Source organism: Mastigoproctus giganteus, chromosome 4 (genome assembly GCF_048544385.1).
Source record: "Mastigoproctus giganteus isolate SK-2022 chromosome 4, ASM4854438v1, whole genome shotgun sequence".
In the NCBI taxonomy this organism is placed as follows: domain Eukaryota; kingdom Metazoa; phylum Arthropoda; class Arachnida; order Uropygi; family Thelyphonidae; genus Mastigoproctus; species Mastigoproctus giganteus.
This window is the reverse complement of record NC_143578.1, coordinates 166,233,650-166,258,558: the sequence shown is the minus strand read 5'-3', so window position 1 is coordinate 166,258,558 and position 24,909 is coordinate 166,233,650. Positions and strand designations below refer to the sequence as shown.

General features: G+C 34.9%; 1 protein-coding gene across 1 annotated transcript in view; it reads right to left on the bottom strand.

Annotated features, from left to right (window-relative positions):
* Positions 1-24,909, bottom strand: part of LOC150087173 (ATP-binding cassette sub-family F member 1) — a 276,369-nt gene that overhangs the window by 216,199 nt on the left and 35,261 nt on the right. The window contains exon 3 of the mRNA XM_090371867.1: positions 5,731-5,865. Within this exon, the coding sequence (XP_090227993.1) occupies positions 5,731-5,865 (135 nt within the window). The remainder of the gene's footprint in view (positions 1-5,730; positions 5,866-24,909) is intronic.

Below are 24,909 nucleotides of genomic sequence, written 5' to 3'. Positions count from 1 at the left end.
AGAGTTACGCGGTTCCTGATTTTTTCGTTTGGCAACGCTGCCGCCCACTATCTTCAAGGTCGTTTTTCATATGTTATCGATATACGGTGCGACGGCGGAGAATGAGAGCGAAAGATGAACAAAATTCAACTTTGTTGCTTTTATGTTTTTTATATCAGTGAAGGGGAAACACATTTCACCATAATAACGTAAAAACCAACACAATTCCAGCTATCGGTATAACCGCAAATGCAATTAGATCGAGTTTACTACCAGTTTATAACAGATTTCACTAGCAGAAACGCAACTGGATTTTTATTGTTTTATGGTAGTAACCCCTAGAAATGTGAGGTGTTAATAGTGTATCTCTGCCTTTATGGTGTTGTTTATTCAGTTGCTACATGCGTGCAGCTTTGTTTATGCGTATCAAGCGTGCCTCCTCGTTTTGTAATTGTGCTTTATTCCCTAAAAATGAGTAAAATACTTAATTAAAAGGTGTGAAAAGGAAGCGTCCTGGTGAAGACACTGCAGATTCAGAGAGAAAAAGAAAAGCAATTATCGATAAACAGAGGCGGACTGGGTCAAAAATTCTTACCCGGGAAAATTTATAGTGGCCTCATACTATGGTTTATGGCCAAAATCACACTGGCCAACGGGGTTTCCCCGGTAAGGCTTATGGCCAGTCCGCCTCTGTCGATAGAGGAAAAAAATATGAAATTGTGAAACGCTTTGAGCGAAATGAAAGACCATGTGATATTGCACGTGCTACAGGCCTAAATGAAGCAACGGCGAAAAGCACATGACAATTGCAAACTTGACAGGTTGAAAATTGAAAAGGGCTCAATTGTAAAGGGCTTAAAAATTTTAGAAAACATAGACTCCAACGAAGAACGCGTTATAGCTACAAAGCAAGGAATAAAAAAATTATTAGCTTGCTACGAAGAAATTCTGTGTGAAAAAAAGAACGCGCTGTGTCGTCAGACGAATTTGTTAGATTTTATGAAGCCATCGACATCGAAATAACTTTTTAACGTAAGTCATTTGTTTTTTTAATACATATTTTGTATTAATATGTATAAAGAACTGCAATTTTATTAATATTTTTTTTCTAAACTAGTGTTTTTGTTAGTCCTTGGTCCCAATTAAGCAAAATTTATATGTATTTATATGCAAAGTTGTACCCCGACTTACGCGAATTCGACTTACGCGATTTTCGTCGGACCCACCTATCGCGTAACTTCGGGGTATTACTGTACTCACATAATACACTTCTCTGCACTGAAATAGAAAAATAATTTTTGGAACAGAATCACAAAAAATCAATTACATATCTTTCTATTTCAATACAGAGTGGCATATTACATGAGTAGTTCCATATTAGGTTGGAAATAAGTTAAATAATATTTAACTTAAATATAACTGAACTGGATAGTAGTGCTATTAATTTGTCATTAATAGCACTACTCAAAGAAAAAGTTTTGCACCAAATTGAAGTTTCACCCAAAAAAAAAAATCCGATTTGGGATGTTGCATTTGTATTGGCTATTCCAAAAGCTACCTAACATCATATTTTAAGTGTATTTCGAGAAACTTGGTTTCATAATTAAAAAAAAAAAACATACAACAGGTGTTGACCAAATCTCAGATTTGTGTGTTAAAGTTACTAGTTTCTATCTGGTAAATATTTTGGTTGAACTTTTCAATAAAACTGATTCTTGAGATGTGATTATACTACACAGTGGATCTAGTGCTGAATAAGAGGTGCTCAATAGAACTGAAGAATTTTCATCCAATAGCAAAAGGATCAGTGTTGTTAAATTTTCAGAAGTCTATTGCCTACATTGATTCTTCAGATTCTGGGAGAGAGAGACCAATAGCCATAATTATGGGTTATGTAACCATTTTGTTTTTACATGTTTAAATGCTTTAGCTGATAAAGTATACAGATCATGGCAAGGAAATCAAAAAAAAAAAAAAAAATTGTGACATTCTATTTTCTGATCTAACTTTGGCTTTTAATTATAAAAACATTCAAGCTTTGTAAGAATGTTTAAAGTACGTTTTCAAATTATAGGTTCAATGCAACAGATATCAGAATTAATTTGATCTAATAATGGTTTTATTACTCATTCGAAAGTCTCATTCGATGAAGATCTGGGAAAGAATTGTGGAAGGAAGGATAAGACAGGAGATGGAAATAGGAGAGGCACAGTTCGGTTCCATGCTGGGAATAGGAACAGCAGATGAGATCTTTGCTTTAAGGCAGGTGACGGAAAGGTACAGGGAGATGCAAGTAGAGTTGCACGTGGTGTTCATAGACCTGGAAAAAGCATATGATAGAGTGCCCAGACAAGAGGTATGGAGATGCATGAGGGAGAAGGGTGCATCAGAAAAGTACGTAAGGCTTGTGAAGGAAATGTACGAGGGAGCAGTGACTCATGTTAATTTCAGCATTCAGCAAAGTCTCAGAATGTGTGCGACTTGCAGTTACCACCAATAGGTCACCAGATCTGACCTATTGGTGGTAACTGCAAGTCGAAGACTCAAAATGCTGAGTCTTCTCACCATTTTGGGTGAGCCCGCTACATTTTCTAGACATTTCTGTGTCCTTCCGCAATCTTTTTGTCTTTGTTCCGTCATATGCAATTTCATGGTCAGCATCGCTGACTGTACTAGATGAGAGCCTAGGCTGTTCAAGAGCAGGGTAGTCATCATAGTCCATTGTTAGCTACTTTTTGCCCTGGGGGATTAACTTTCCCTCCCAGATTTCTGAGAAACTTAAATTTCTCAGATACTTTTAATCAGAATACTTAAAAATAAAAACAAAATATGATAATGTATTATTAAAACTGTTATTGGGACAACAGAAACGGGTATGCATGAGACATTCATTTAATATTGGCTATCTGTCCGCTCAAATCCCCTGGGGAAGTAGCAGAAAGATGCCCATGTGAATGAATGTAATTAACCTTAGTATAAAATTCTTTTAAAAAGTCTTTTAACTTTATTTCTTTTTAAATTTAAACATATAACAATAGGCTAACCGACTACAGCTAGCACCCCAATTGCTAGGCAGACAGTCAGGTCATAATGCCCGAAACACATCCCATACAAATAAAAATCACCCACAAAAATTTAAATAAAATCATGCCCCAATACTATTAGCGAGCATATAATGCACAATTGATTGCAATTGCATTAACGCCACATTACAAATGAAAGTTTAAATAGTTTATCCAATGCAGAGTAAAAACTTGAAACTAGCGGTCATACACACACACACACACACATATATATCTTGGAAATATCTAAAGCTGTTTTTTTTACACAGGGTCATCAAGAAAAGCAGAAACAGTTTTGATGTAATGGCAAGTTTGATGTCATTAAACACATAAGATACTTTTTTTTTTTTTTTTTTTTTTTACAAGTAGTAATATAGAAAATTCTGTTCTAAATAAGATGGAGTACACTACTAAACAGCACATAAGTTTGTGTGAAAAGGTTTTTTTTTTTTTTTTTTTTTTATCAAATTGGCAGTTTTGTTATGGCACAATGCGAGTTTAAAGTGAGATGTGGCTGCAAAAAAAAATGTCCAAAAAGATCAACAATTTTGAGGTTAGTAGTTTGAACAACTTGGTTCTATGACATTTTCCTCACGGAAAGAATAGCATTATCTCTAATCAACATTCTGGACAACATGGAACTGGATAGTCTTGGCCACCGTTACTTGGCAAATCTGAATTCCTGTAATTATTTACTGTGGGGATTCCTGGAGGAAAATATCTACAGGAATAATCCACATACTACTAAAGAACTGAAAGGTGAAATCACAGCTGCTGTGGAAGGCATCTGTAGAAACACGACTGTAGTTATGGCAAACTTCAATCAACATCTGAAAATGATGGACAAGGATTGTTTGTGCACAAATAATAAATTCTGTCTTAACAATACCCTTTTTAATGACACAAAACTAACCAATGTCAGTGCAACACATCAAAAAATATACACATTCAAAACTGTTGTGCCTTTTCTTGATGAACCTATACATACAATTCATACAAATTCTGTACATAGAGTTAAATTGTCTTCAAACAAAACATTGCCATCTGCCAATTATTTGGAGAGATCTGGGTTCAACTCCTAACAAGGACAAGAATAATTTTGAAACTCTGATTGAGGCTGAAATCACTGATCTTAGGCAAAGAAAGTAGGGTCCACCCTCCATGAGTTATTCTAGAATTCTTTTTAGCCTTCAATAACATGAAATTCAACAATGGAAACCCTCCATATTTGGTCTATGTAACTTCATAGCCAGTTTGGACACTTTGCACCTAAATCACTGATCCTCTGTAACACAAGGAAGCAAGTCAGAAGGACTAATGTTTTGTCAATACACTCTAAAATATATTTGCATAAATATACAATCCTGTTATCCACAAAAATTTCAAACAGTCCAAAAATTATGATCAATTTTTGTGTTGCTGATATTTTTTTAATTTAATTTCAGCCAAGGAGAGAAAATCTCTCTTATCTTGATAATTTTCATTTTATAACAAAATTGTAAATATGTACTGTATAAAAAATACACAACTTACAACAGGAACATAGCTCTTTTATTTTTTTATTTTCATTTTATTCTAATTTTATTGGAATGATATTCAGTTCAGTTTGTTTGAATCAATGAAATCCCTACCTTTTAACATAATTTTAAATCCTCAACTTTGGTGCAAAGCTAATTTTTTTTATTTAAAATTCTATTATGCACCTTTAAGCATCATGCACTTATTTTTTTAAAGGTCACAGCTCCTGAAACTAACACAAAATATAAAACTGATTCCATAAGTCTGACATTACTCCCAGCTTGTGCTTATGTTTTTTTTAACCTCCATGCCCTGCCTGTTAATTTTCTCTAGCACAGCAATACAATGAATAAACAGCAGAAGCCTGAGAATAAAGCTAACTTGCAAACAAAAACTAAAGCACATTTCATAAGCAAGATAAATAACAAACTTTCTTCCTTACTAGTTTTTATTGTTTAGCAATAATCTATGAGCTATAGCAACAGATTCAAGCACAGATGAAAAACAAAAACAGGGCAAAAGTTTGAAAGTCTCAGTAGTAATTCCTATAACTGTTCATCAATAATGGAGGTGCTTCATTTATTAATGTACTGATATAGATAGGTCTGCTAACACAAAGCAAATTCTCTACACTTATTTGTACTCTTTTAAAAATATGTACACATTTTTAAACTTTTCTTTCAACAATTTACACCTCATCATAATGTTGCTTCATTATTCTATATATAGGTTAAAGGTTTTATTCTTATACTTAATCACTGCTCAATTTTAATGCAATCTTTTAAGGAAAACACAATCTTCATAAATAAACTGGTTGTGTCATATATGTGAAACATTTTAAAATTAATTATAAAACATGTTCAATTATTAAAATTAAATAAAATAAAACTTTTTAACAGCTATAAATTTTAAATATAAATATACTGCTATTACTTTCAGAACACCTAATTCTTAAGTAAATTCAAGGATCTTCCATAATAACAAAACTTAATGCTTTCACACCAATGCTTCATTTATTACTTTTCTAATACTGATACAACTGAATTTTTTTTTCTTCAAGTAAAAGACTAGTAAATTTAATTTTAAAGTATCCTGTAATATATTAGATATCAATAACACTGAAACTGAATAAAATAAATAAACACTGTTGAACACCACTGTTGATACAAACCTTGATATCAACAGCATTCTCCTGCTGCATCTGTTGAGAAACAGATTTCTCTGCCTGGGACACCGTAAACTGATCTCCATCACTAAGAGTTTTGGTGGTATTACCTACTGCTTCTAGTTGCTTTTGATAATCATGCTGTAAATATAAAATTATCCTTTTGTATAAAAATACTGAATAGTGATCATTAAAATAAAATATTATTTGGAAATATGAACATCTTAAAATCAGTGTTTAATAAAGGAAGATATGTGATTCTATATATAAATTCAGTATATAGGATACAAAACCTTAATATTTATAAAAACTGTCCTGTGTGTCCCTATTCAAGACTGAAAAATTCTTGGCATATAACATCAGAAAAAAAGGCTAATTTGTTTAAAATATCATAGAATTCTATGTCAGTCTGTTTCAGGAGACTCATTCTCTCATTACTGAATGATGGTTGAAATTAGCAAATCAACTTATCAAAGGCTTGCTAATTGAAACCACTAAAATTTCATTAAAGAAAGTTAGACACCAAGTATTTAATACACACTTTATATTCCAAAATGCATGTGGGCTCATGGCAGCAAGTTTCAGAAATGTGTGTGGGCTGCTTGAGGTGGTCAGTTTTCCAAACATATGAAGGCTAGAAATACAATAATAGGTTTCGTGGTAGCAGGCTTGGGAAATTTTGAATTAAAAATCAACCTCATAATCAGTCTTTAACTTCTTAAAGGAATATAGGGCTGTTTGAGGCAATCAGTTTTCCAAACACATGAAGGCTACAAATAATAGATTTAGTAGCAGCAGGCTTGGGCAATTTTGAATTGAAAATCAACCTACATAATCAGTCTTTAACTTCTTAGAGGAATATAGATTATTCTCAGATATATTGTGGTACTTCCTGTATACCATTTCATTTCTTTGGTAACTATAAAGACAGCAGAAAAGGTGGAGGTTGTAATGAATTATACATAGCTATTTCTTAAATTAATTTTGAGCTTATTTAATCTTTAACTGATTAATTAATAAGCTGATATTAAGGTCAATTGTTAATTAATATACACATTTTAATTGTTAATATCTGTAGATGAAATGATAATAAATAATAAAACCAACATAATTCTTTTCTTATCATCATTCAACAACAGGTTTATTACAGTCCTATTTGTAGTTAATACAAGAATAAGGCTACAGTCTCCTGGAGAAAACATGTCATGTCCACTAAGGACCTAGTTCTAAAGTATTTAAGAGATTAGAGGTTCCTGTCAGGGGCGGATTGGGCCGCTGGTGCACCAGACAAAATCCCGACAGCCTGGGGGACTGTACTGTATATAAAATTGCATTCACACATAACTAAGTACATTAAAGTAGCACCACTTAATTTTCAGCACTCACCTCTTAACAAATCCGCTTGGATGTGGTGAGATAATAGAAGACACATAGTTAATAAGAATGAGACTTACTTATACTAAATCATTACTGAAGTCATGGTTCAATTTAAATTTTAAAAAAATTAAACATGAAATTAATTTAAACCCATTAAAATATGCACGTAAGCAAGGGAATGTGTTGTACTATTGGCTTTTCATTAATAATTAATCTATTCAAGGTTATCCCCACCTTCACGATTTTAATTGAAAACCATGGAATGGAATGTCATACCCTTTCTTACGTGCATATTTTAATGGGTTTAAATTAATTTCATGTTTAAATTTTTAAAATTTAAATTGAACCACGACTTCAGTAATGATTTAGTACAAGTAAGTCTCTCATTCTTATTAACTATGTGTCTTCTATAATCTCATCACATCCAAGTGGATTCGTTAAGAGATGAGTGCTGAAATTTAAGTGGGGCTACTCTAATATACTCAGTCATTATAATACAGCACATAAGGAGTCCTTAAACTTACAGTTAATTCACACATAACTTAATAGGCCACTTATGGATATTTGTCCAGTCAGTTTTATGCTCCCAATCTGCCCTTGGTTCCTTCCCATTACAGAACCCCTTTTTTCGACCAAGCTTTAGGATACTGAAAGATTAAGAGACTAGAGGCTAGCCATCTATCTCATATCTGAGAGCAATAATTATTCACTAAATCTGAAAGCAAACTTGAGTGTTAAGCATAGGCAGTGATCAGCATCCCGTGACTGCCTCTGTACTTAGATGGTAATATATGCCCCTTGTTATTACTGGCCATAGTGTCATTCACCATATGTAACACATCAGGGCTGATGGGTTCATCTGTTGTCTTTGGAATATATGAATGGAGGAACCGAATCTGCAAGTAGGCAGATTGTGGGATGGCTGCATTACACACACACGCACACACACACACACCATTCAGGAATAACTCAATCTAGTCAGTGAAATGCTGCAGAAGGCTAGTTTTGGGCTGAATGTGGACGCTCTTCAAATCTGAAATGGTCAATGAGATCAGTGAATGAATTCCTCTGAGGAGTTAAATCCATGTCTGTTTGGGTTTGTACATCATGCAATTTTTTTTTTTTTTTCTTTATGAAAACCCCAAACACAAAAGGTATCAAAACCTATAATACTTAGTACCGTGCATGGGGTGAAGGAGAAGTATAAGGGGAGGGGGATGCCGGAAACTTTCCTCTAGAGACTAAACATGGGTTTCACCACTTCAAGCCTCCAATAAGCAAAGTGGTGGTATTTCACCAGTTGATGAAAGTCATCTACCACTATCGTAAGGAGATAAGACAGTAATGTGGCCACATGCTCCACAATAGACTCAGCAGGTAGAGTATAAGAACTCATGTCAATGCCTGATGCTGAAGTACCGTTGCTGTTTTTAGTCACAGTATTCTGGCACGGCAAGTTGGCCAGAAGCATGGTTCTATGCATTAGTATGCTCATTTTCTGCACTACTTCATACACTTTTAAAAATCAACTTTTAAATTGAGGATCCATTTACATTTTGGGGGCTTAATTTTTGCTTCCTGACCACATTTGGGGTGTTAGTTTGGCATTGCCTGCATATAAAACAGGATCCTGATTCAAATGACATCACTGAGATTGAAACTCTGCCAGAACAAAATTCATATAGCCATCTAAGGCCTGTACACCATACAGTATGTTTTGTCTACTTATAACTGTCACAAATCAGTTGATTTGCAATTCAAGGTATTTGTATGGCATCGAGAACTAGTGATAGTTCTCGATGAATGTGGGGGAAAGTTGTAGTTCACATGTGCACAGAAAAGACAGACACGTGGGGGAGGAAGTAGAGACCTTGAGTGTGGCCTACTGCTGCAGAACTGCAGTAGGCACTTTTAATCAAAGGTATTACTTCAGTATTACTGATTAAGAGAATATGGGGTTGAATGCGTGACAGTATGAAGAAAAATGTAAACTCCGCAGAGAATTTTGTATCAGATTGTATAATCAGCCCCAAGGACTTTTTATTTATCATTTGCCTTGAATTGATGCCACTCAAATGACATTCTATTCTGGGATTACTGCCACCCAAAGGCAGTACCTTGCATCACAGCATACTGATGTGGGATTTACTTGAAGATTTAACTACTGTCAAGAGCAAAGGATAGGGCTTTTGCTTTCCTAAAAGTGGCTACAATAGTTTCAGAGTTTTGAAAATTCTATACAATAGGACCAACTGAAGAACTTACTAACAGCAAATTCCAAATGGGAAGCATTCAGGGGCATAATAATAGAAGCTACTAGGCTTTTTATACCAATTAAGAGATACCTATCAAGGCTTAAACCTAGAACGAATGTCAGAGGTAATGATGAGACTCGTGGTAGAGAGAGAGAGGGGTGCATGGGATGCATATAAATTTATACAGTGGATATAAACTAGTCTGCAATCAAATCACAAGCAAGATAATGCAGATTACAAGAAGTTTCTGACAAAGGATGTAATGATAAAAAGCAAAGATTTAATTTTACTTAGGTAAATACTAGAAACAAGGGGGATGAATAACATTGATCCACTAGTAGGAATGGTTTAACTGCTGATGAACCTGCTCGGGTTGCTGACAAATTGAACAGGTATTCTGCATTTATATTCACAAATGAGGAATATTTTAGAGATGGGGATGCCAAAAGAGTATCAAATTCTAACAGGGAACTAAATTTTATGATAACTGAGAGGAAGGTGGAAGAGCAATTGTTGAAGCTAAATGTAAAAAAGGCACCTGGGGTGGAGTGTCTATCCAATGATATTAAGAGGAAGAAAAGAGGTCAACCTTTAGCCATAATTATCACAGCATCCTGGGGTTCAGAGGAAGTCCCTATGGGCTAAAGATGTGCAAATGCATCCCCAATTCACAGAGGAGAATCAAAGGGAGAAGCGAGTAATTACGGACCTATAAGTTTGACTTCTGAACCAGGATAAATAATGGAATCGCTGGTTAAAGAAGAATTGCAGGACCTTCTAGACAGAAATGCATTTATACTGCAGTCACAGCATGTATTTGTTAAGAGGTGGTCTTTTCTGACCAGTCTGACTGGATACTAAGAAAGAGTGACAAAGGAACAAGATGCAAAAAATAAATCTGACATCATGTACCTAGATTTCAGAAAAGCTTTTGATACTGTTGCACATAAAAGACTGTTATACAAAATGATATATTAAGGAGAAGTTACTGATATGGATAAAGGGATGGTTGAGTGGGAGAAGACAGTTATTATCAAAGGGCACACTGGTCTTCTTGGAAAAATGTCATTAGTGGAGTTCCTCGGAGTTTGATGCTGTGCCCATCATATTAAAGAATCAACGTATTTCACAGCATGGCCAGTCTGCCTCAACAGTGATCACAAAACAGCGTTCAGGTGCTATACAAAGATGGAAAAGCTATTAATAATATGGATGGAAAATCAGATTCAGAAGTAAGTACCCCGAATCTAACAGCCATTCAAGCAAGAAGTGTTTATGAAGATAATGATAAGCACGGCAAACCCCAAGCAAAGTTCGTGGCAAGCAACGGGTGGTTTAATAGGTTCAAGCATCATGCTGGTTTCCAAAACATTAAAGTATGCAGTGAAGTTGCCATTGCCAATTCTGCACTTGTAGAAAAATTTCATGATGTGTTGGAAAAAAATCTCTTCAAAATCTCCACAGCCCTCAACTTCTGCAATGGTGTGCTTATCAGCTGGAGAGTTAATTCTGGCAACAATGCTCGAAAGATAAAACTTGCTGATGTTATGCCTGTCTCCTCTCTCTTTTTGTAATTTTAAATTTTTTAATTTTTCCTGCGCATGAGATAACAAAATCGAATAATTCTATTTACATGTTCGTCGAACATTTCTTTTTTGCTCCTATCAAATTCAGCGTGCATAGTTGCAAGTGCTCCATAAGCATTTAGGGAAATTCCGACTTACGTAAAATTCGAGTTGTGTAGCATTCCACGGAACGCAACCCTTACGTTAATCGGGGAGTGGCTGTACTGAATGTAGGTCTGGAAGCTTCATTTGCAGAAGGATGTGGCTCGGTTGCAAAGAAGAGCAACAAGATAAGTGAAGGGAACAAAAGGGTGCTCTTAGCGGGAAAGAGCTTCAGTTCTGCAAATAGTAATATCTGGAGACTAGACATCTGCAAGATTTGAATGCACTGAGTAAACTCAATGCCTTAGTAGTGGCAAATTTCTTGCATTATTTGCCAAACTAAATACTACTACTAATTGTCATTTTCTAGCCCAAAAGCTTAGTTTATCTATATCCTCTTGAAGTAGTCTCCTCTAATTACTATCATTAAGTACTGACCCACCTTTGTATCATCCACAAACTTAAGACATTAAACTAGAAACACTTGCATCAGTATCATTAATAAATATTAAAAATATAAAAAAGGTAGCGTGTGTATCCTATACGTGCAAAAGATGTTTTATTTTATGTGAAAACATCCATGGCGTCACTGACACGTATTCTTTGACAATTTAATGTTAGAATGGAAAGATCTTGACATTTTCTAATTAACTCGTATAAAGTATCTTATATGGCAAGTAGAAGGTTACTCTACAACCTGGTCATTTCAGATTGAAGTGCAAGAGTGGATGTAGCATTTCTCAGTCCATGATAAAATTTCTTTTTTTTCCATTTGTAGAAATAATGTAAAGATCATTGATATCGGTAACTCGAGATAATACAACATAAACCAGTTGTTGTTTGTGATATTTCTCGTATTCGTAAACTACGAAATCGAAGGTATCTCCCTGAGATTTAAGGATGGTAATAGCACAAGCTGGTATTAGCGAAAATGTATTTTGTTTAGTCGAGATCATTCTGTTGTTATTCAATGAAACACTCCTACTTCCTGTGATCAGTATATCTTCTAAATCGATTTCTCGAGATATAGCAAACCGACAAGCCTTTGTTCTAGCAAGTCTACCCACAGCAGGTGATCTTGTAAATTTCAACCAAAGACGTTTAATAAAATTAGTCTCTTCATCAGATTCAATACATGCCAATTTTCCTAAAGCTCCGTTAGCCAGACCATTGGGTACGTCAATATTAGTGGTTATCAAGTATGATTTGTTGATAAATAAAGGTTGCTTTTAAATTTGTTTTTCCGATGTATTTAAAAGCAACTCTTAATGAATCTCGAATTCTTAGTCTCGTTATTTACATGGCTATATAAAGAAGATGATAAGGCATCACCCCACAGCGATGTGAATGACAAAGTTCACTCGATGACATCATAAACGGTGTAACTTTAAAATTATCTGTAAACTCTTGGTACTGACCAAGGTAAATGCCAGGAAAGGACAATTCTTCAGTATGTTCGTAAACTTTGTAGCAAAAAGTAAAACAAAAAGTTCCATAAAGTTTACTTTTTGTACCAAAAAATAAACTTTGTGGAACATTTCGTGCACCAGGAGCTATTCATAAATATTTGTCATCACTCCACAAAAGAGTTTGTTGTTAAGCGACTAAACTTTCTTCAATAGGTATAGCTTCACTCATTTCATCACATGGAGTATCATTGTGTTCCATGTTTTCACTGAAGAATGCTTTGTCAATCTTGATATCATACAGACAATACAAAGGAGTCATAAGTAGATACTTTAACCAAACATTTACATCTTTTTTACGAACCAAGCACATTAAATAACTCAATTTGTGTATTTTTTTACATTTGATATGAACATTAATCAATAATCGTCATCTATTCTCCGAAGCAAATGATTGACCATAAAATTAACATTTACAGGATTATAATTAGGCCCAAAATTCCGTATTGGCTGAAGCCATGTCTTAGTCTTCTAACTTGCATGAATGGTATACGAGGAGAAATGATTCGCTCGGTTACTAAATCCAATCAAGGCAGATGAGGTTGTTGTTGTTTTGGTTTTTAGGAGCATTAGCAACTAAGGCCATATTGCTCCAGGATATGCGGTGGTCATTCCCTGACCTTTCCACATCTTCTGTATTTGGTGGTGACGGGCTCGAACCCCGGTCTAATCAAGAAGCATGTGATACGCACTACTGCTCCTTCCCACCTGGCTACGGAGGCGCCCTAACAGCAGATGAGGTGGAATAGCAAGATAAATTAAACCGTTGCTCTTCAAAAATGTTGGAATGGAATCATTTTTGAGAGATGCTCGACAAGCTTCGCAAGCCTTCATAGTGGTTACATCTGCAGTTGGAAATGCTAGAAAAATGTAAAATTGTGCACTTCAGGGTAACTTCCTGGAGTGCACAATTTTACATCATTTTCACACAATAATTGATCACAGATATCACAAATAGCTCCAAATATATTTTTCATAAATTGTAGTTCAAATTCTTTAGGAGTTCCGGTCATGTTCAATGTTCTTGTAAATGATTTCATATTAAAACCTGTAGAGGATTTAACAAGAGGCAATTGAAGTGAAATATGATTTTGTTTCTTTTTGGATGATGCAATCAAAGCTAGTTGTTGCAGTATACTCTGTCTAGTCATTTCAGGAATTGAAAATCCTCAAGTAATTCATTTGAACTCAAACCTTCTGGATCGAAATCTTCAGGAAGTTCTTGAATATAGTTTCGTGATGTTGATAGTCCAGCTTCTTGATAAGAAGTTGATGTTGATCAAAATCTTGAAAAGCAGATATTATTAAACTCTGCATTTTTTTTTTCATGGCTTTGAAACTTCTTGAAACTTGGATACTTTTCTCGATTTAGCTCAGCTGAAGTTTTAGCCATCTTCAAAATACTCTTATATAGGGCTTACAATACCGGGATCCCAGGATCTCGAATACTGGGATACCAGTCATTTTTTTCCGGTATTCAAATACCGGTATTGATGCAAAAAATACCGGTTTTTCAGTACTAATTTTAAAAAAATAATTGTTTATAATTTAATCAAATAAAGGTTATAAAATCACCTTTATGTGATTATGATGTCGTTATCTCTACTAGCAAATGTTCAATAAATCATCGATAGGACACCATGCAACATTGCAACATGTCCACAATTCTCAGACAACTTCATGTCTGACCATATCGTAACTCCCAAGTCCCGTTCCTCCACTACTGACTTTAGTTCAACTCCACCAAATGTATAAGTTATTTTGGGGTTTCTGTTCCCCAGGTGTAAGACCTTGCATTTTGCTGAATTAAAGCATAGCTGCCACTTTTCTGACCATCCCAGAAGTCTATCTAGGTCACTCTGAAGAAACTCTGCTTGGCAGTGATCATTAACTACTCTACTGATCTTTACAACACCTGCAAGTTTAGACCTCACACCCTCCATCCTTTCATGGATGTCATTTAAGATAGTCAAAAACAACAGTGGTCCCAATACTGATCCTTGGAGAACCCCACTACTTACATTAATCCAATCCAATATGAGAAATAACCATTTATCACACCCCTCTGCCTGGTGCCCTCAAGCCATCGTGCTATCCATTTAAGGATTTTCCCTATGATTCCAGCCTGCTCTAACTTATAAAGTAACCACTCATGTGGGACTTAGTCAAATGCTTTGCTGAAATCCAAATAATGTCGAAATTATTCTCTAAATCCAGCTCACGAGTGACCTGTCAAAATGGCTAACCAGATTTATTAAACACTACTTTCCCTTTACAAAACCATGCTGTGTATCCTACATGATTCCATTTCCATCTAAATGATCCTGAATTCCACCCTTGATCATTGCCTCCTTGATTTTCCCTACTACTGAAGTTAGACTGGCAGGTCGGTAATTTCCCGTTACACTCCTAGAACCGCCTTAATGTTCCAATTAACACCAATCCAATGGAATCTTCCTGAGTCCAGTGATGCTCTCATAACTAGCCTTAATGGTTCAATGTACTCACTTGTTGCCTCCTTTAAGATTATAGGGTATATGCCATCAACCACAGGAGCCTTAATCGCCTGTAGGCACGAAAGTTCTCATTAAATAATCATTTGAAATTTCAAAATCATTAATTACATTTTTTTAAACTTCACTTCCATAATATCTCATTAACACAAAAGGTTTTTTTAATGTAAAAAAACATATCAATGCAAAGTAACTGTTGAGTTCATCTGCAACTTCAGCTATAGTTGTCAGGCCTGCGGGTGCATAAGTACACGTGCCTTGAGTGACCGGGGTTCAAGCCCATGACTGCTGAATACGGTACTGTTTCTTATATTCTGTCTATCTTGTGAACTCCTCTGACCGTTTGGTCGTTCCCGGAGTATAAACAGAAAATTTAATTTAATTTTAATACTATCCCACGTCCATTACATAAGGGTCCAATCTCATTTGTTCTTCTGTTCTTTGCATTTATATATGTGAAGAATTCCTTAACTGCACTCACTGCTCTCTTCTTTATTCCTTATCCCCACTCTTTGCTCTCTCTCCCAGACTCAGTAAAGATACTATAGTGAAAATTATACTTCGCTGAATAAAATGTCTTGCTCCTTCAGAAAATGATGAACATAATTCAACCATGGAAGATCAACATGGAACAGAACATCAGTGTTCCACAAATTCTTTCCAAAATAAGAAATTTCCTGACTCCAATGAGATTTTAAAAGATGAACTTGAGTCAGAAATCAATGAAATACTTTTAACTATTTTTGCTAAAAAAGTTCACAAAGCCTAGAAAAGATGGACTGAGATCATCTACAATTATCTCAGTACAATAGTCCCAGAACAGAATCTGAAAGGGCATTGTTTTCTGCCGCTAATCAAATATTGTAGGTACCAAAATTAGATCCATTTTAAATGATCATACTATTGATTGCTTATGTTTCTTAAGAGCTCACTTTATTCGGACAGGTAGTGTGGATGCTTAAACATAACTAAACTTTGCAGTAACAATATGTATTTTTTTATTTTTAGAATAACTGTATTTTAATGATTTTTTTCAGAATACACTGTATTTATTATTGCCAAATAAAGTTTATTTAAAACATGAATTCAAGTAATTACATTACTTGATTTTTTTCCTTACTTTACTGCACCTAATTGTCATCAAAATTTACTGAGAAAAACATTTGTTTTTGGAATAACGGTATTAATACCGGTATCCCGGTTTCATAGATTAAAAATACCGAAATACCGGTATTAAGATTTTGACCGGTATTGTAAGCCCTACTCTTATAGGTTGTTAACTGAAATTAGATTTGGTATTTTTACAATTCAATAGTTAGTGAAATCCATTTGTACTCTAGTATGATCTCATAACCAAAAAGTACTGCAAGAAGTGATTGTTTGTTGAAGTTTTATTGTTGCATTCTTCAATCAAAACCATTTAAATTTTTAAATGGTATTGAAACTTACTTACTTATGCTACTTAGAAGGTTGATGTTGATCAAAACCTTGAGAAGCAGATTTTATTAAAGTCTGCATTTTTTTTCATTCTCTATGTTTTTGAACTCATTCTTTTTCAACACGAGAGGCATCTCATGTCAAAAAAGAACGACTGGCTTCGAAGATTTTATTCTTGCATAATATTACTACCCGCTGCTTACACTACCAAATCAATGTTAATGTGAGTTAGCATCATTAGCGCCATTTAGGAAGTGACATCATCTGTGTCATTTTAAATCTAACAGCCACATAATAGGAAGTGCCGTCAATTGCATCATTTCTATTAAGAAATTACGCAATTGACGGCACAATTTTACTCATGAGTAAAAGGTGCAGGTTCAGTAAAAGGTTCAGGGACTGGTGGGAGTCATCATGAAACAAATAAATACATGGGCTGTGTTAGAGTAACTAAGAATAAGAATAGGCACAAGTATACTTGCATGTGCACCAATGCTAGAAGAATAGTAAATAAATTTAATGAATTTGAAGTGATCGTCAAGACATCAAAGGCAGATGTTGTTGGGATATCAGAGACATGGTGTCACACAGATATAAGCAGTGCAGAATTGGAATTCGGGGAGTACAATGTGTACAGAAAGGATAGACAGTACAGGAAGGTAGGTGGGGTTATGCTGTTAATTAAGCACATAAAATCTAAGAAAGTGCATCCGGTTGACATAGATGGACAGTGCAATGTTGAGTCAGTTTGGTGTGACATAAACACTGGGAAAGCAAAATTGAGGGTAGGAGTGTGTTATAGGCTTAATGACTCTAATGAGTACAATGAACAATTGTACAGAGAAATAGAATGGTCCAGTAAATCAGACTGTGTTGTAATGGGGGATTTTAACTTCCCAGATATTGACTGGAACTTGTGGGTTGGTCACTCACATACTAGCAAGGCTTTTGTGGATTTATTGAATGATTGTTTTCTGCAGCAGCAGCATGTTCAAGAGGGAATCAGAGGGTAATACTCTTGATCTGGTTACCAGCAGTGATTATTCGTGTATAAAGAATTTGATGATAAAGGAATCACTGGGTAATAGTAATCACAGTGTACTAATGTGAGATTTACTTAAAGATATAATTACCAGCAGTGGTAAAGGAAAGAGTTTTGCTTCCGTAAAGGTGACTACAGCGGTCTCAAACAGTTTTTAAATTCTGTACGGTTGGACCAACTGCTGATGTCACCAACAGCAAATTCTAAGTGGGATGCATTCAAAGAACTGATCATGTAAGCTACTAACCTTTTCATTCCGATTAAGAAATATTGTTCATGGTTTAGGTATAAACGGATGTCAGATGAACTAACAAGACTCATGGCAGAGAGAAAAAAAAAAATGCATGAATGTATATAAATTATCAGGCAACAAAGAAGCCTATGGCAGATATAAGCTATTCTGTAATAAATTCACAAAGGAGGTTAGGCAAGCAAAGGCAGATTATGAGATATCTTTGGCAAAGGATGCTAAGAAAAACTGCAAGGACTTCTTTATACTTATTTACTTTTACTTTACTTATTCACTTCCTTCTTTACTCTAGAAGGAAGGGGATGAATCAGATTGGTCCACCTGATATCAATGGTGTGACTGTTGATGATCCTGCTCAGATAGATGATAATCTGAATGAGTATTTTGCATCTACATTCATACATGAGGAGTTATTAAGGGAGGAAAATGCCAAATGTTTATCAAACTGTAACAGTGTGTTTAATGATTTTGTAATAACTGAGAGCAAATTGGAAGAGAAATTGTTGAAGTTAAACATAACAAAGGCACCCAGGGTGGATGGGATTTATCCAGTTATATTAAAAGAGGCAGAAAAAAGGATGTAAGCAAACCCTTATCCATAATTATAAGAGCATCCTTGGACTCGGGGGAAGTCCCCACGGACTGGAGATTGCAAATGTATCCCCAATTCACAAAGGAGGGGGATCTAAGGGTGACACGAGTAATTACAGACCAGTTAGTTTAACTTCTGTTCCAGGGAAAATAATGGAGTCACTTGTTAAAGATGCATTGCAGGATCGTCTAGACAAGACTGCAGTAATAATTCTGACACAGCACGGCTTTTTTAAAGGAAAGTCTTGTCTGACAAATTTGATTAGATACTATGATGTGGTTACAAAGGAACTGGATGCTAAAAATAATTTTGATATCATATACTTGGATTTTAGGAAACCTTTTGACACTGTGCATGGAAGACTACTGTAAAAATTTAAGCAGTGTGGTATTAAGCATAAGTTGCTACAATTGATAAGAGGGTGGTAGAGTGGAAGAAGACAGAGTGGTAATCAATGAATGCTGCTCTTCATTGGCAAATATTATTAGGGTTAGGTGTTGGGCCCACTGTTGTTTTATATATTTATCAATGATACTGATGAAGGTATATCAGGCTTAATGTCGAAGTTTGCAGATGATACAAAGGTTGGCAGGGATGTTAATGACAGGAATGGCAGTGTGCTACTGCAACAGGATCTAGAAAATTTAGGCAGATGGGCCAAGAAGTGGCAACTAAAGTTTAACATTGACAAATGCGAAGTACTGCATATAGGTAGAAGTAAACCCAGGGAAATGGACCAACTGTGTGGTGCTATACTTATGGTGGTAGAAAATGAAAAAGATCTGGGAGTAATTGTGCAGTCAGATATGAAGTTTTCTGAGCAATGCAGACAGGCTGCCAGAGCAGGTCATGGGGTTTTGTCAATTATATACAAGAATTTTGCTAGCAGGTAAAAGGAGGTGATTATCCCTTTGTACAAGGCAATAGTCAGGCCACACCTTGAGTACTACGTACAGTCTGGAGACCTCATTTTAGGAAGGATGTAGATTTGCTGTAGCATGTATACAGAATGGCAACAAGACTGGTGAGGGGAACTGAGGGGTCCCCTTACCAAGAAAGGCCTTTTTCTTAAAATTGCAGCGGATGGAGACTAAGCACCTGCAAGATGATCTGAATGAGTTAAGCACACTGATTTCTGATCGGATTCTTGCGCTTGCTCAAATTATGAACCTGAGGGGGCAGAAATTCAAATTAAGGAAAGACAGTTGTAAAATCGATGTGCAGAAATTTGCCTTTAGCCAGCGGGTGGTTAATTGCTGAAACAAACTTCCATCTGTTATTGCGGAAGTTGATAGCTTAAATAAATTCAACGAGGAACTGGACAAACTTTTAGAGGGAATGGATGTATGAAATTGTTTTTTTTTTCTTTTGGCTGACGTTACATAAGCTCATGCACTTGCTTTCTTGCATCACATGCCTCCATTACTATTACTACCCCAAAATTATAGAATAAAAGAAACAGTGATGAATATAGTGAGGATTCTTGTGTTACAGGCATTTCTGGACTATCCACTTCAACACTTCTTGCTTAATTAAGTGCCCCACACTTAATTAAGCAAAAAGTGTTGAATGTTTTAGTTTGCAATTTAAACTTATCTCAAGAGCATGTAAATTCCTTGGTTCTAGCATACAATAGTGGAAGTTACCCAAAGCAGGATCTAAAATTACAATATACTGAAAACATCAGTGTTTTCAAAATATTTTGTTACAGAAGACATGTTTTTGTAAAGATATTAGTGGTCTTCTGAATGAATTGGATATTAAACACAAACCTAATGAATGGCATATATTTTATTGTTGCTGCAAAATTAAGTTTAGAAACAGTTTTGTTGCACAATGGAAATGCACTGAAATCAGTTCCTCTACTTCATGCTATTAGTTTGAAACACATTAAAAATATGTCTAAGATCCTGATGAAATAAAGCAGTGGTTCTCCAACTACCGAGACCTATGGATCCCTTCAAAAAAAAAAAAGTTTTACAGACCCCCTTCAAAAATCAAAAAATGTTTGTGTACCCCTATATATATATCTTCATTGGTGTGCTGGAGCCGGTTGTTAAATTTTCAAGAATTTGGAAGCCAGTTGTTAAACCAATAGTGGCTATAAACTGTAGAACAGCACACACTTCAATCCATAATGGCTAGCAACGTTTGGTCAATAAGCTTGTAAAGTAAACCCCCACTATTCGCGGTATCTGTGTTCGCAGTTTCACGATAGCTGATTTAATATAAAATGAAACCTAAAAAAATGTGAATTTTAAAGCGCCGTGAATATTATCTGCCATAAAAAAAACATGGGCTTGGCTAAAATTATTTTTCCCGGTCAAAACAGCGCTCAGTGGGTGGGGAGAGAGGGGTGACAAAATCGCGAGCGTGGATGTTTTTCGCTAATCCTTATTCAATATGTGTTATGCGCTTGTAATGGAAGTTTTCGTCATTTGCTTTTAATTTATATGCTTATAAATTGAATAAATTTTATCAATTTATAAATTGATATGCTTACAAAAGTGATAAATCTACCGTTTTGCAGAGTAAAACAGACTTTTTCGAGTGTGTTAACGGACGAAAGTGACTTTATTGTGGACAAGTTCTTTCTAACCCATACAAAAATATGGCTACGAATAACAAGAGAAATGTGAAAATATCAAAGAAGGTGATGACATTAGCGAATAAAATTGAGTTATTAGACAAAATTTCTAATGGTGAAAGTGTCTCCTCAGTGGCAAAACATAAAATCAATGAGTCAACGATACGATCAATCAAAAAATCGGAAGAAAAAATCTGCTGTAGTGTCCGGGAAAACACATTAATTGCTTCAAAAATTTGCTCTGTAACTCGTGATGTTAAATTAGAAAAAAAATGGAAAACGCTTTAAATCTGTGGATAGAAGACCGAACTCAAAATAAAATTCCATTAAATTCACTCATCATTCGTGAAAAGGCAAAATTCCTTTATCAACACTTTAGCGAAACTGGTGATAGCACTTGAGGAATAAGTTTTTTTTGCTAGCAAAGGCACTGGTTTGAAAGATTTGTTTGAAATTTCTAATAAATATTACATTTAATATTAAATTGTTTCTTATTTTCATTTCGATGCAATATGCTTGCATTTCACTATGTACTGTCTATGTACATAGTCATATTATGAAAATAGACAAAATTTTATTGATGAATAGACAAAAGAATTTGTCTATTGTCTATTGGATCTGATTGAGGTGTATAAGGCCTTAAATGGGTTGAGCAAGCTGAATGCTGATGGGATTCTTCCTCTTGCTCAGATTAAGAACCTCAGGGGGAATAGATTCAAATTGAGGAAAGACAATTGTAGAATAGATGTGTGGAAATTTGCCTTTAGCCAGCAGGTACAGACTTTCATCTTTTGTTCTGGAAGTTGATAATCTAAATAAATTTAAGACTGACTACACAGGCATTTGGAATGAATGGAGGGGTGAAATAGGAGGGTTTGTTTGTTTTTTGGCTGATGCTGTATAAGCTTGCTTTCTTGCATCATATGCCTCTATAATGCTAATGCTAATTATAAACTATAAAAGGAAACCTCATACTCTTTATGTAGAAATAGAATTCTCTCAAACATTCACATTAGAAGGATTATGTGATTATATAATTATACAAATAAATGTCCCATATTTAATATTAAATAAAATCAATTACGAAAATGGTGCCTGCACAGCCAGGTGGGCAGAAGCAGCAGTGCGTAGCAAACGCTTCTTGATTAGACCGGGGTTCGAGCCCGTGACCACCCAATACGGAGGATGCGGAAGATCAGGGAATGACCACCGCATATCCCCAGCCCAGATAATGGGTGAGGGTTGGCGTCAGGAAAGGCCGTAAAAAGTTTGTGCCAAAACAGTGTAAAAAAAAAAAAACACACTGACCTCATACATATAATGGGGAAAAAGGAGAGGACAAAATAAAAAAAATTACGAAAATTACATTAAAATTATATAAATAAATACTTATTAAAAGACTGTCATGCATATAATTCTCATCCACAACATAACGCATCATGAAGAGCCAGGAGAAGTTGACAGCCATCAACATCACCAAAAAAAATTAAACCGATACTGCACATTAACATGAGAACTAAACTCTATTGTCGAATTTATCCTTAAGGAACATAGGTTAAAGTATTTAAAATATAAAATTCTCTAAACTTCTTATAAGGGACAAAACTTATTTGAGAGTAAATGGGCCTGTAGTACTGGGATCCATTGCTTAAATATAAATAAGTATATCCAGTAAGAAGTTTAATACACATTTAATTACAAATGGTTTGTAGCTTTCGAGGCTAAATGAGCCTCTTCGTTACCAATTACTTTATCCTTTAAATTTTCTCTAACGTCTCCATTCTGTTTGTATTTGCTGATGAAGAGGCCTGTTTAGCCTCAAAAGCTACAAACCATTTGTAATTAAATGCGTATTAAAATTTTTACTGGATATACATATTTATATTTAAAACTTATTCGGATACACTCCATGCTCTCAAGAAGTAAAGGGTTTTTAGCGAATGATACTCACCCTTCTTTTATATTTAAACCAATCGACTACCTGCTACAAGATTATTTTTATTAAACCAAAGTGTGAATTACCGTTCACAAATGCGCTTTTCATTTCAAGAGTTTCGGCAATCAATAATTTAATATATTCAAGTTGCATATTTAAAACTTTCGCTTCATTAAAAAGAAAAACATGGCTATCATTTATAGCATGGAAAGAAAGTTCTGAGTCACATGTCCTTTTTGCCCTAACTGATGCCGCATGTTGTTGTATCCACATTGAAAGATAATTCTGTGTCGAACCAATATATTCAGAATTACATTCGCCAGAAGTAATATTGTAAACTACATTGTGTGAATCCATGGTTGAAATGGAGTCCACTGCTCTATGCTTCAAAACAACATGGAGCTTACTAATCGGTTGGGCCACTATCTTAAATTCTGTGTTTTTAAATATATTAACAAATCGTTCATCCCAATACTGTATATGTGGAACTTTAATAAAATATTTCTGTTCAGATTTATTGTTCATTATACCAGTCTCTAGTTTATGTTTTGCTTGTTGTCTTATCTTCATGATGGTACCAAATGGGTAACCTCTATTTAAAAATCTTTTTGCAAGTTCCATAAGTTCATCTAGTAATAACTCCTGAGTAAAGCTATATTTATATGTGTTATAAAACTGATTAAAAATAATACTTCGTTTATATGTAAACGGATGATAGCTAGAACAGTGTAGGAATTTACCAATATTTGTCGGTTTTCTATAAATTTTAAAATGTATATTCTCGTTAACTCTTGTTAAAGTAAAATTTAGGAAGTTTAACTTTTTTTTCTGTGGTGTATTTTGTTAGTGTCAAATAAATATGTGACACACTAACAAAATACACCATTTACTCCTTTTGAAAAACAGATGCATTATGGATACTACGTGGCTAGCAGGTTTTACTAAAAGTAGTGGAATGAGGCAAATTGAAGGGGGTGGTAAGTTACAGCAGTAATACACAACAGATATTTTCGGATATAGTGACACAAGACAATACAGTAAACCCCCGCTATTCGCGGTATCTGTATTCGCGGTTTCGCGTATTCGCGATCGCCGATTTAATATAAAATGAAACCTAAAAAAATGTGAATTTTAAAACGCCGTGAATATTTTCCGCCATAAAAACATGGGCGTGGCTAAAATTATCTTTCCCGGTCAAAACAGCGCTCAGTGGGTGGGGGGAGAGGGGTGAAAAAATCGCGAGCGTGGATGTTTCTCGCTAATCTTTGTTCAGTATGTGTTAGTCATGGAAGGTTTCGTCGTTTGATTTTAATTTATATGTTTATAAATTGAATAAATTTATCAATTTATAAATTGATATGCTTACAAAAATGATAACTCTACCTTTTGCAGTGTAAAACAGACTTTTTCGAGTGCGTTAACGGAAGAAAGTGACTTTATTGTGGTCAAGTTCTTTCTAACCCCTACAAAAATATGGTTACGAATAAAAAGAGAAATGTGAAAATATCAAAGAAGATGATGACACTAGCGAATAAAATTGAGTTATTAGACGAAATTTCAAAAGGTGAAAGTGTCTCCTCAGTGGCAAAACCATTATAAAATCAATGAGTAAACAGTACGATCAATCAAGAAATCGGAAGAAAAAATCTGCCGTAGTGTCCGTGAAACCGCGCTAATTGCTTCAAAAATTTGCTCTGTAACTCGTGATGTTAAATTAAAAAAAATGGAAAAGCTTTAAATCTGTGGATAGAAGACCGAATTCAAAATAAAATTCCGTTAAGTTCACTCATCATTCGTGAAAAGGCAAAACTTCTTTATCAACAACTTTAGCGAAACTGGTGATAGCACTGGCGGGATGTTTTTTTTTGCTAGCAAAGGCGCTGATTTGCAAGATTTGTTTGAAATTTCTAATAAATATTACATTTAATATTAAATTGTTTCTTATTTTCATTTCGATGCCATATGCTTGCATTTCACTATGTACTGTCTATGTACATAGTCATATTATGAAGGTACATATAATACATACATAGACAAAATTTTAGACTACTTTTTCTTATATA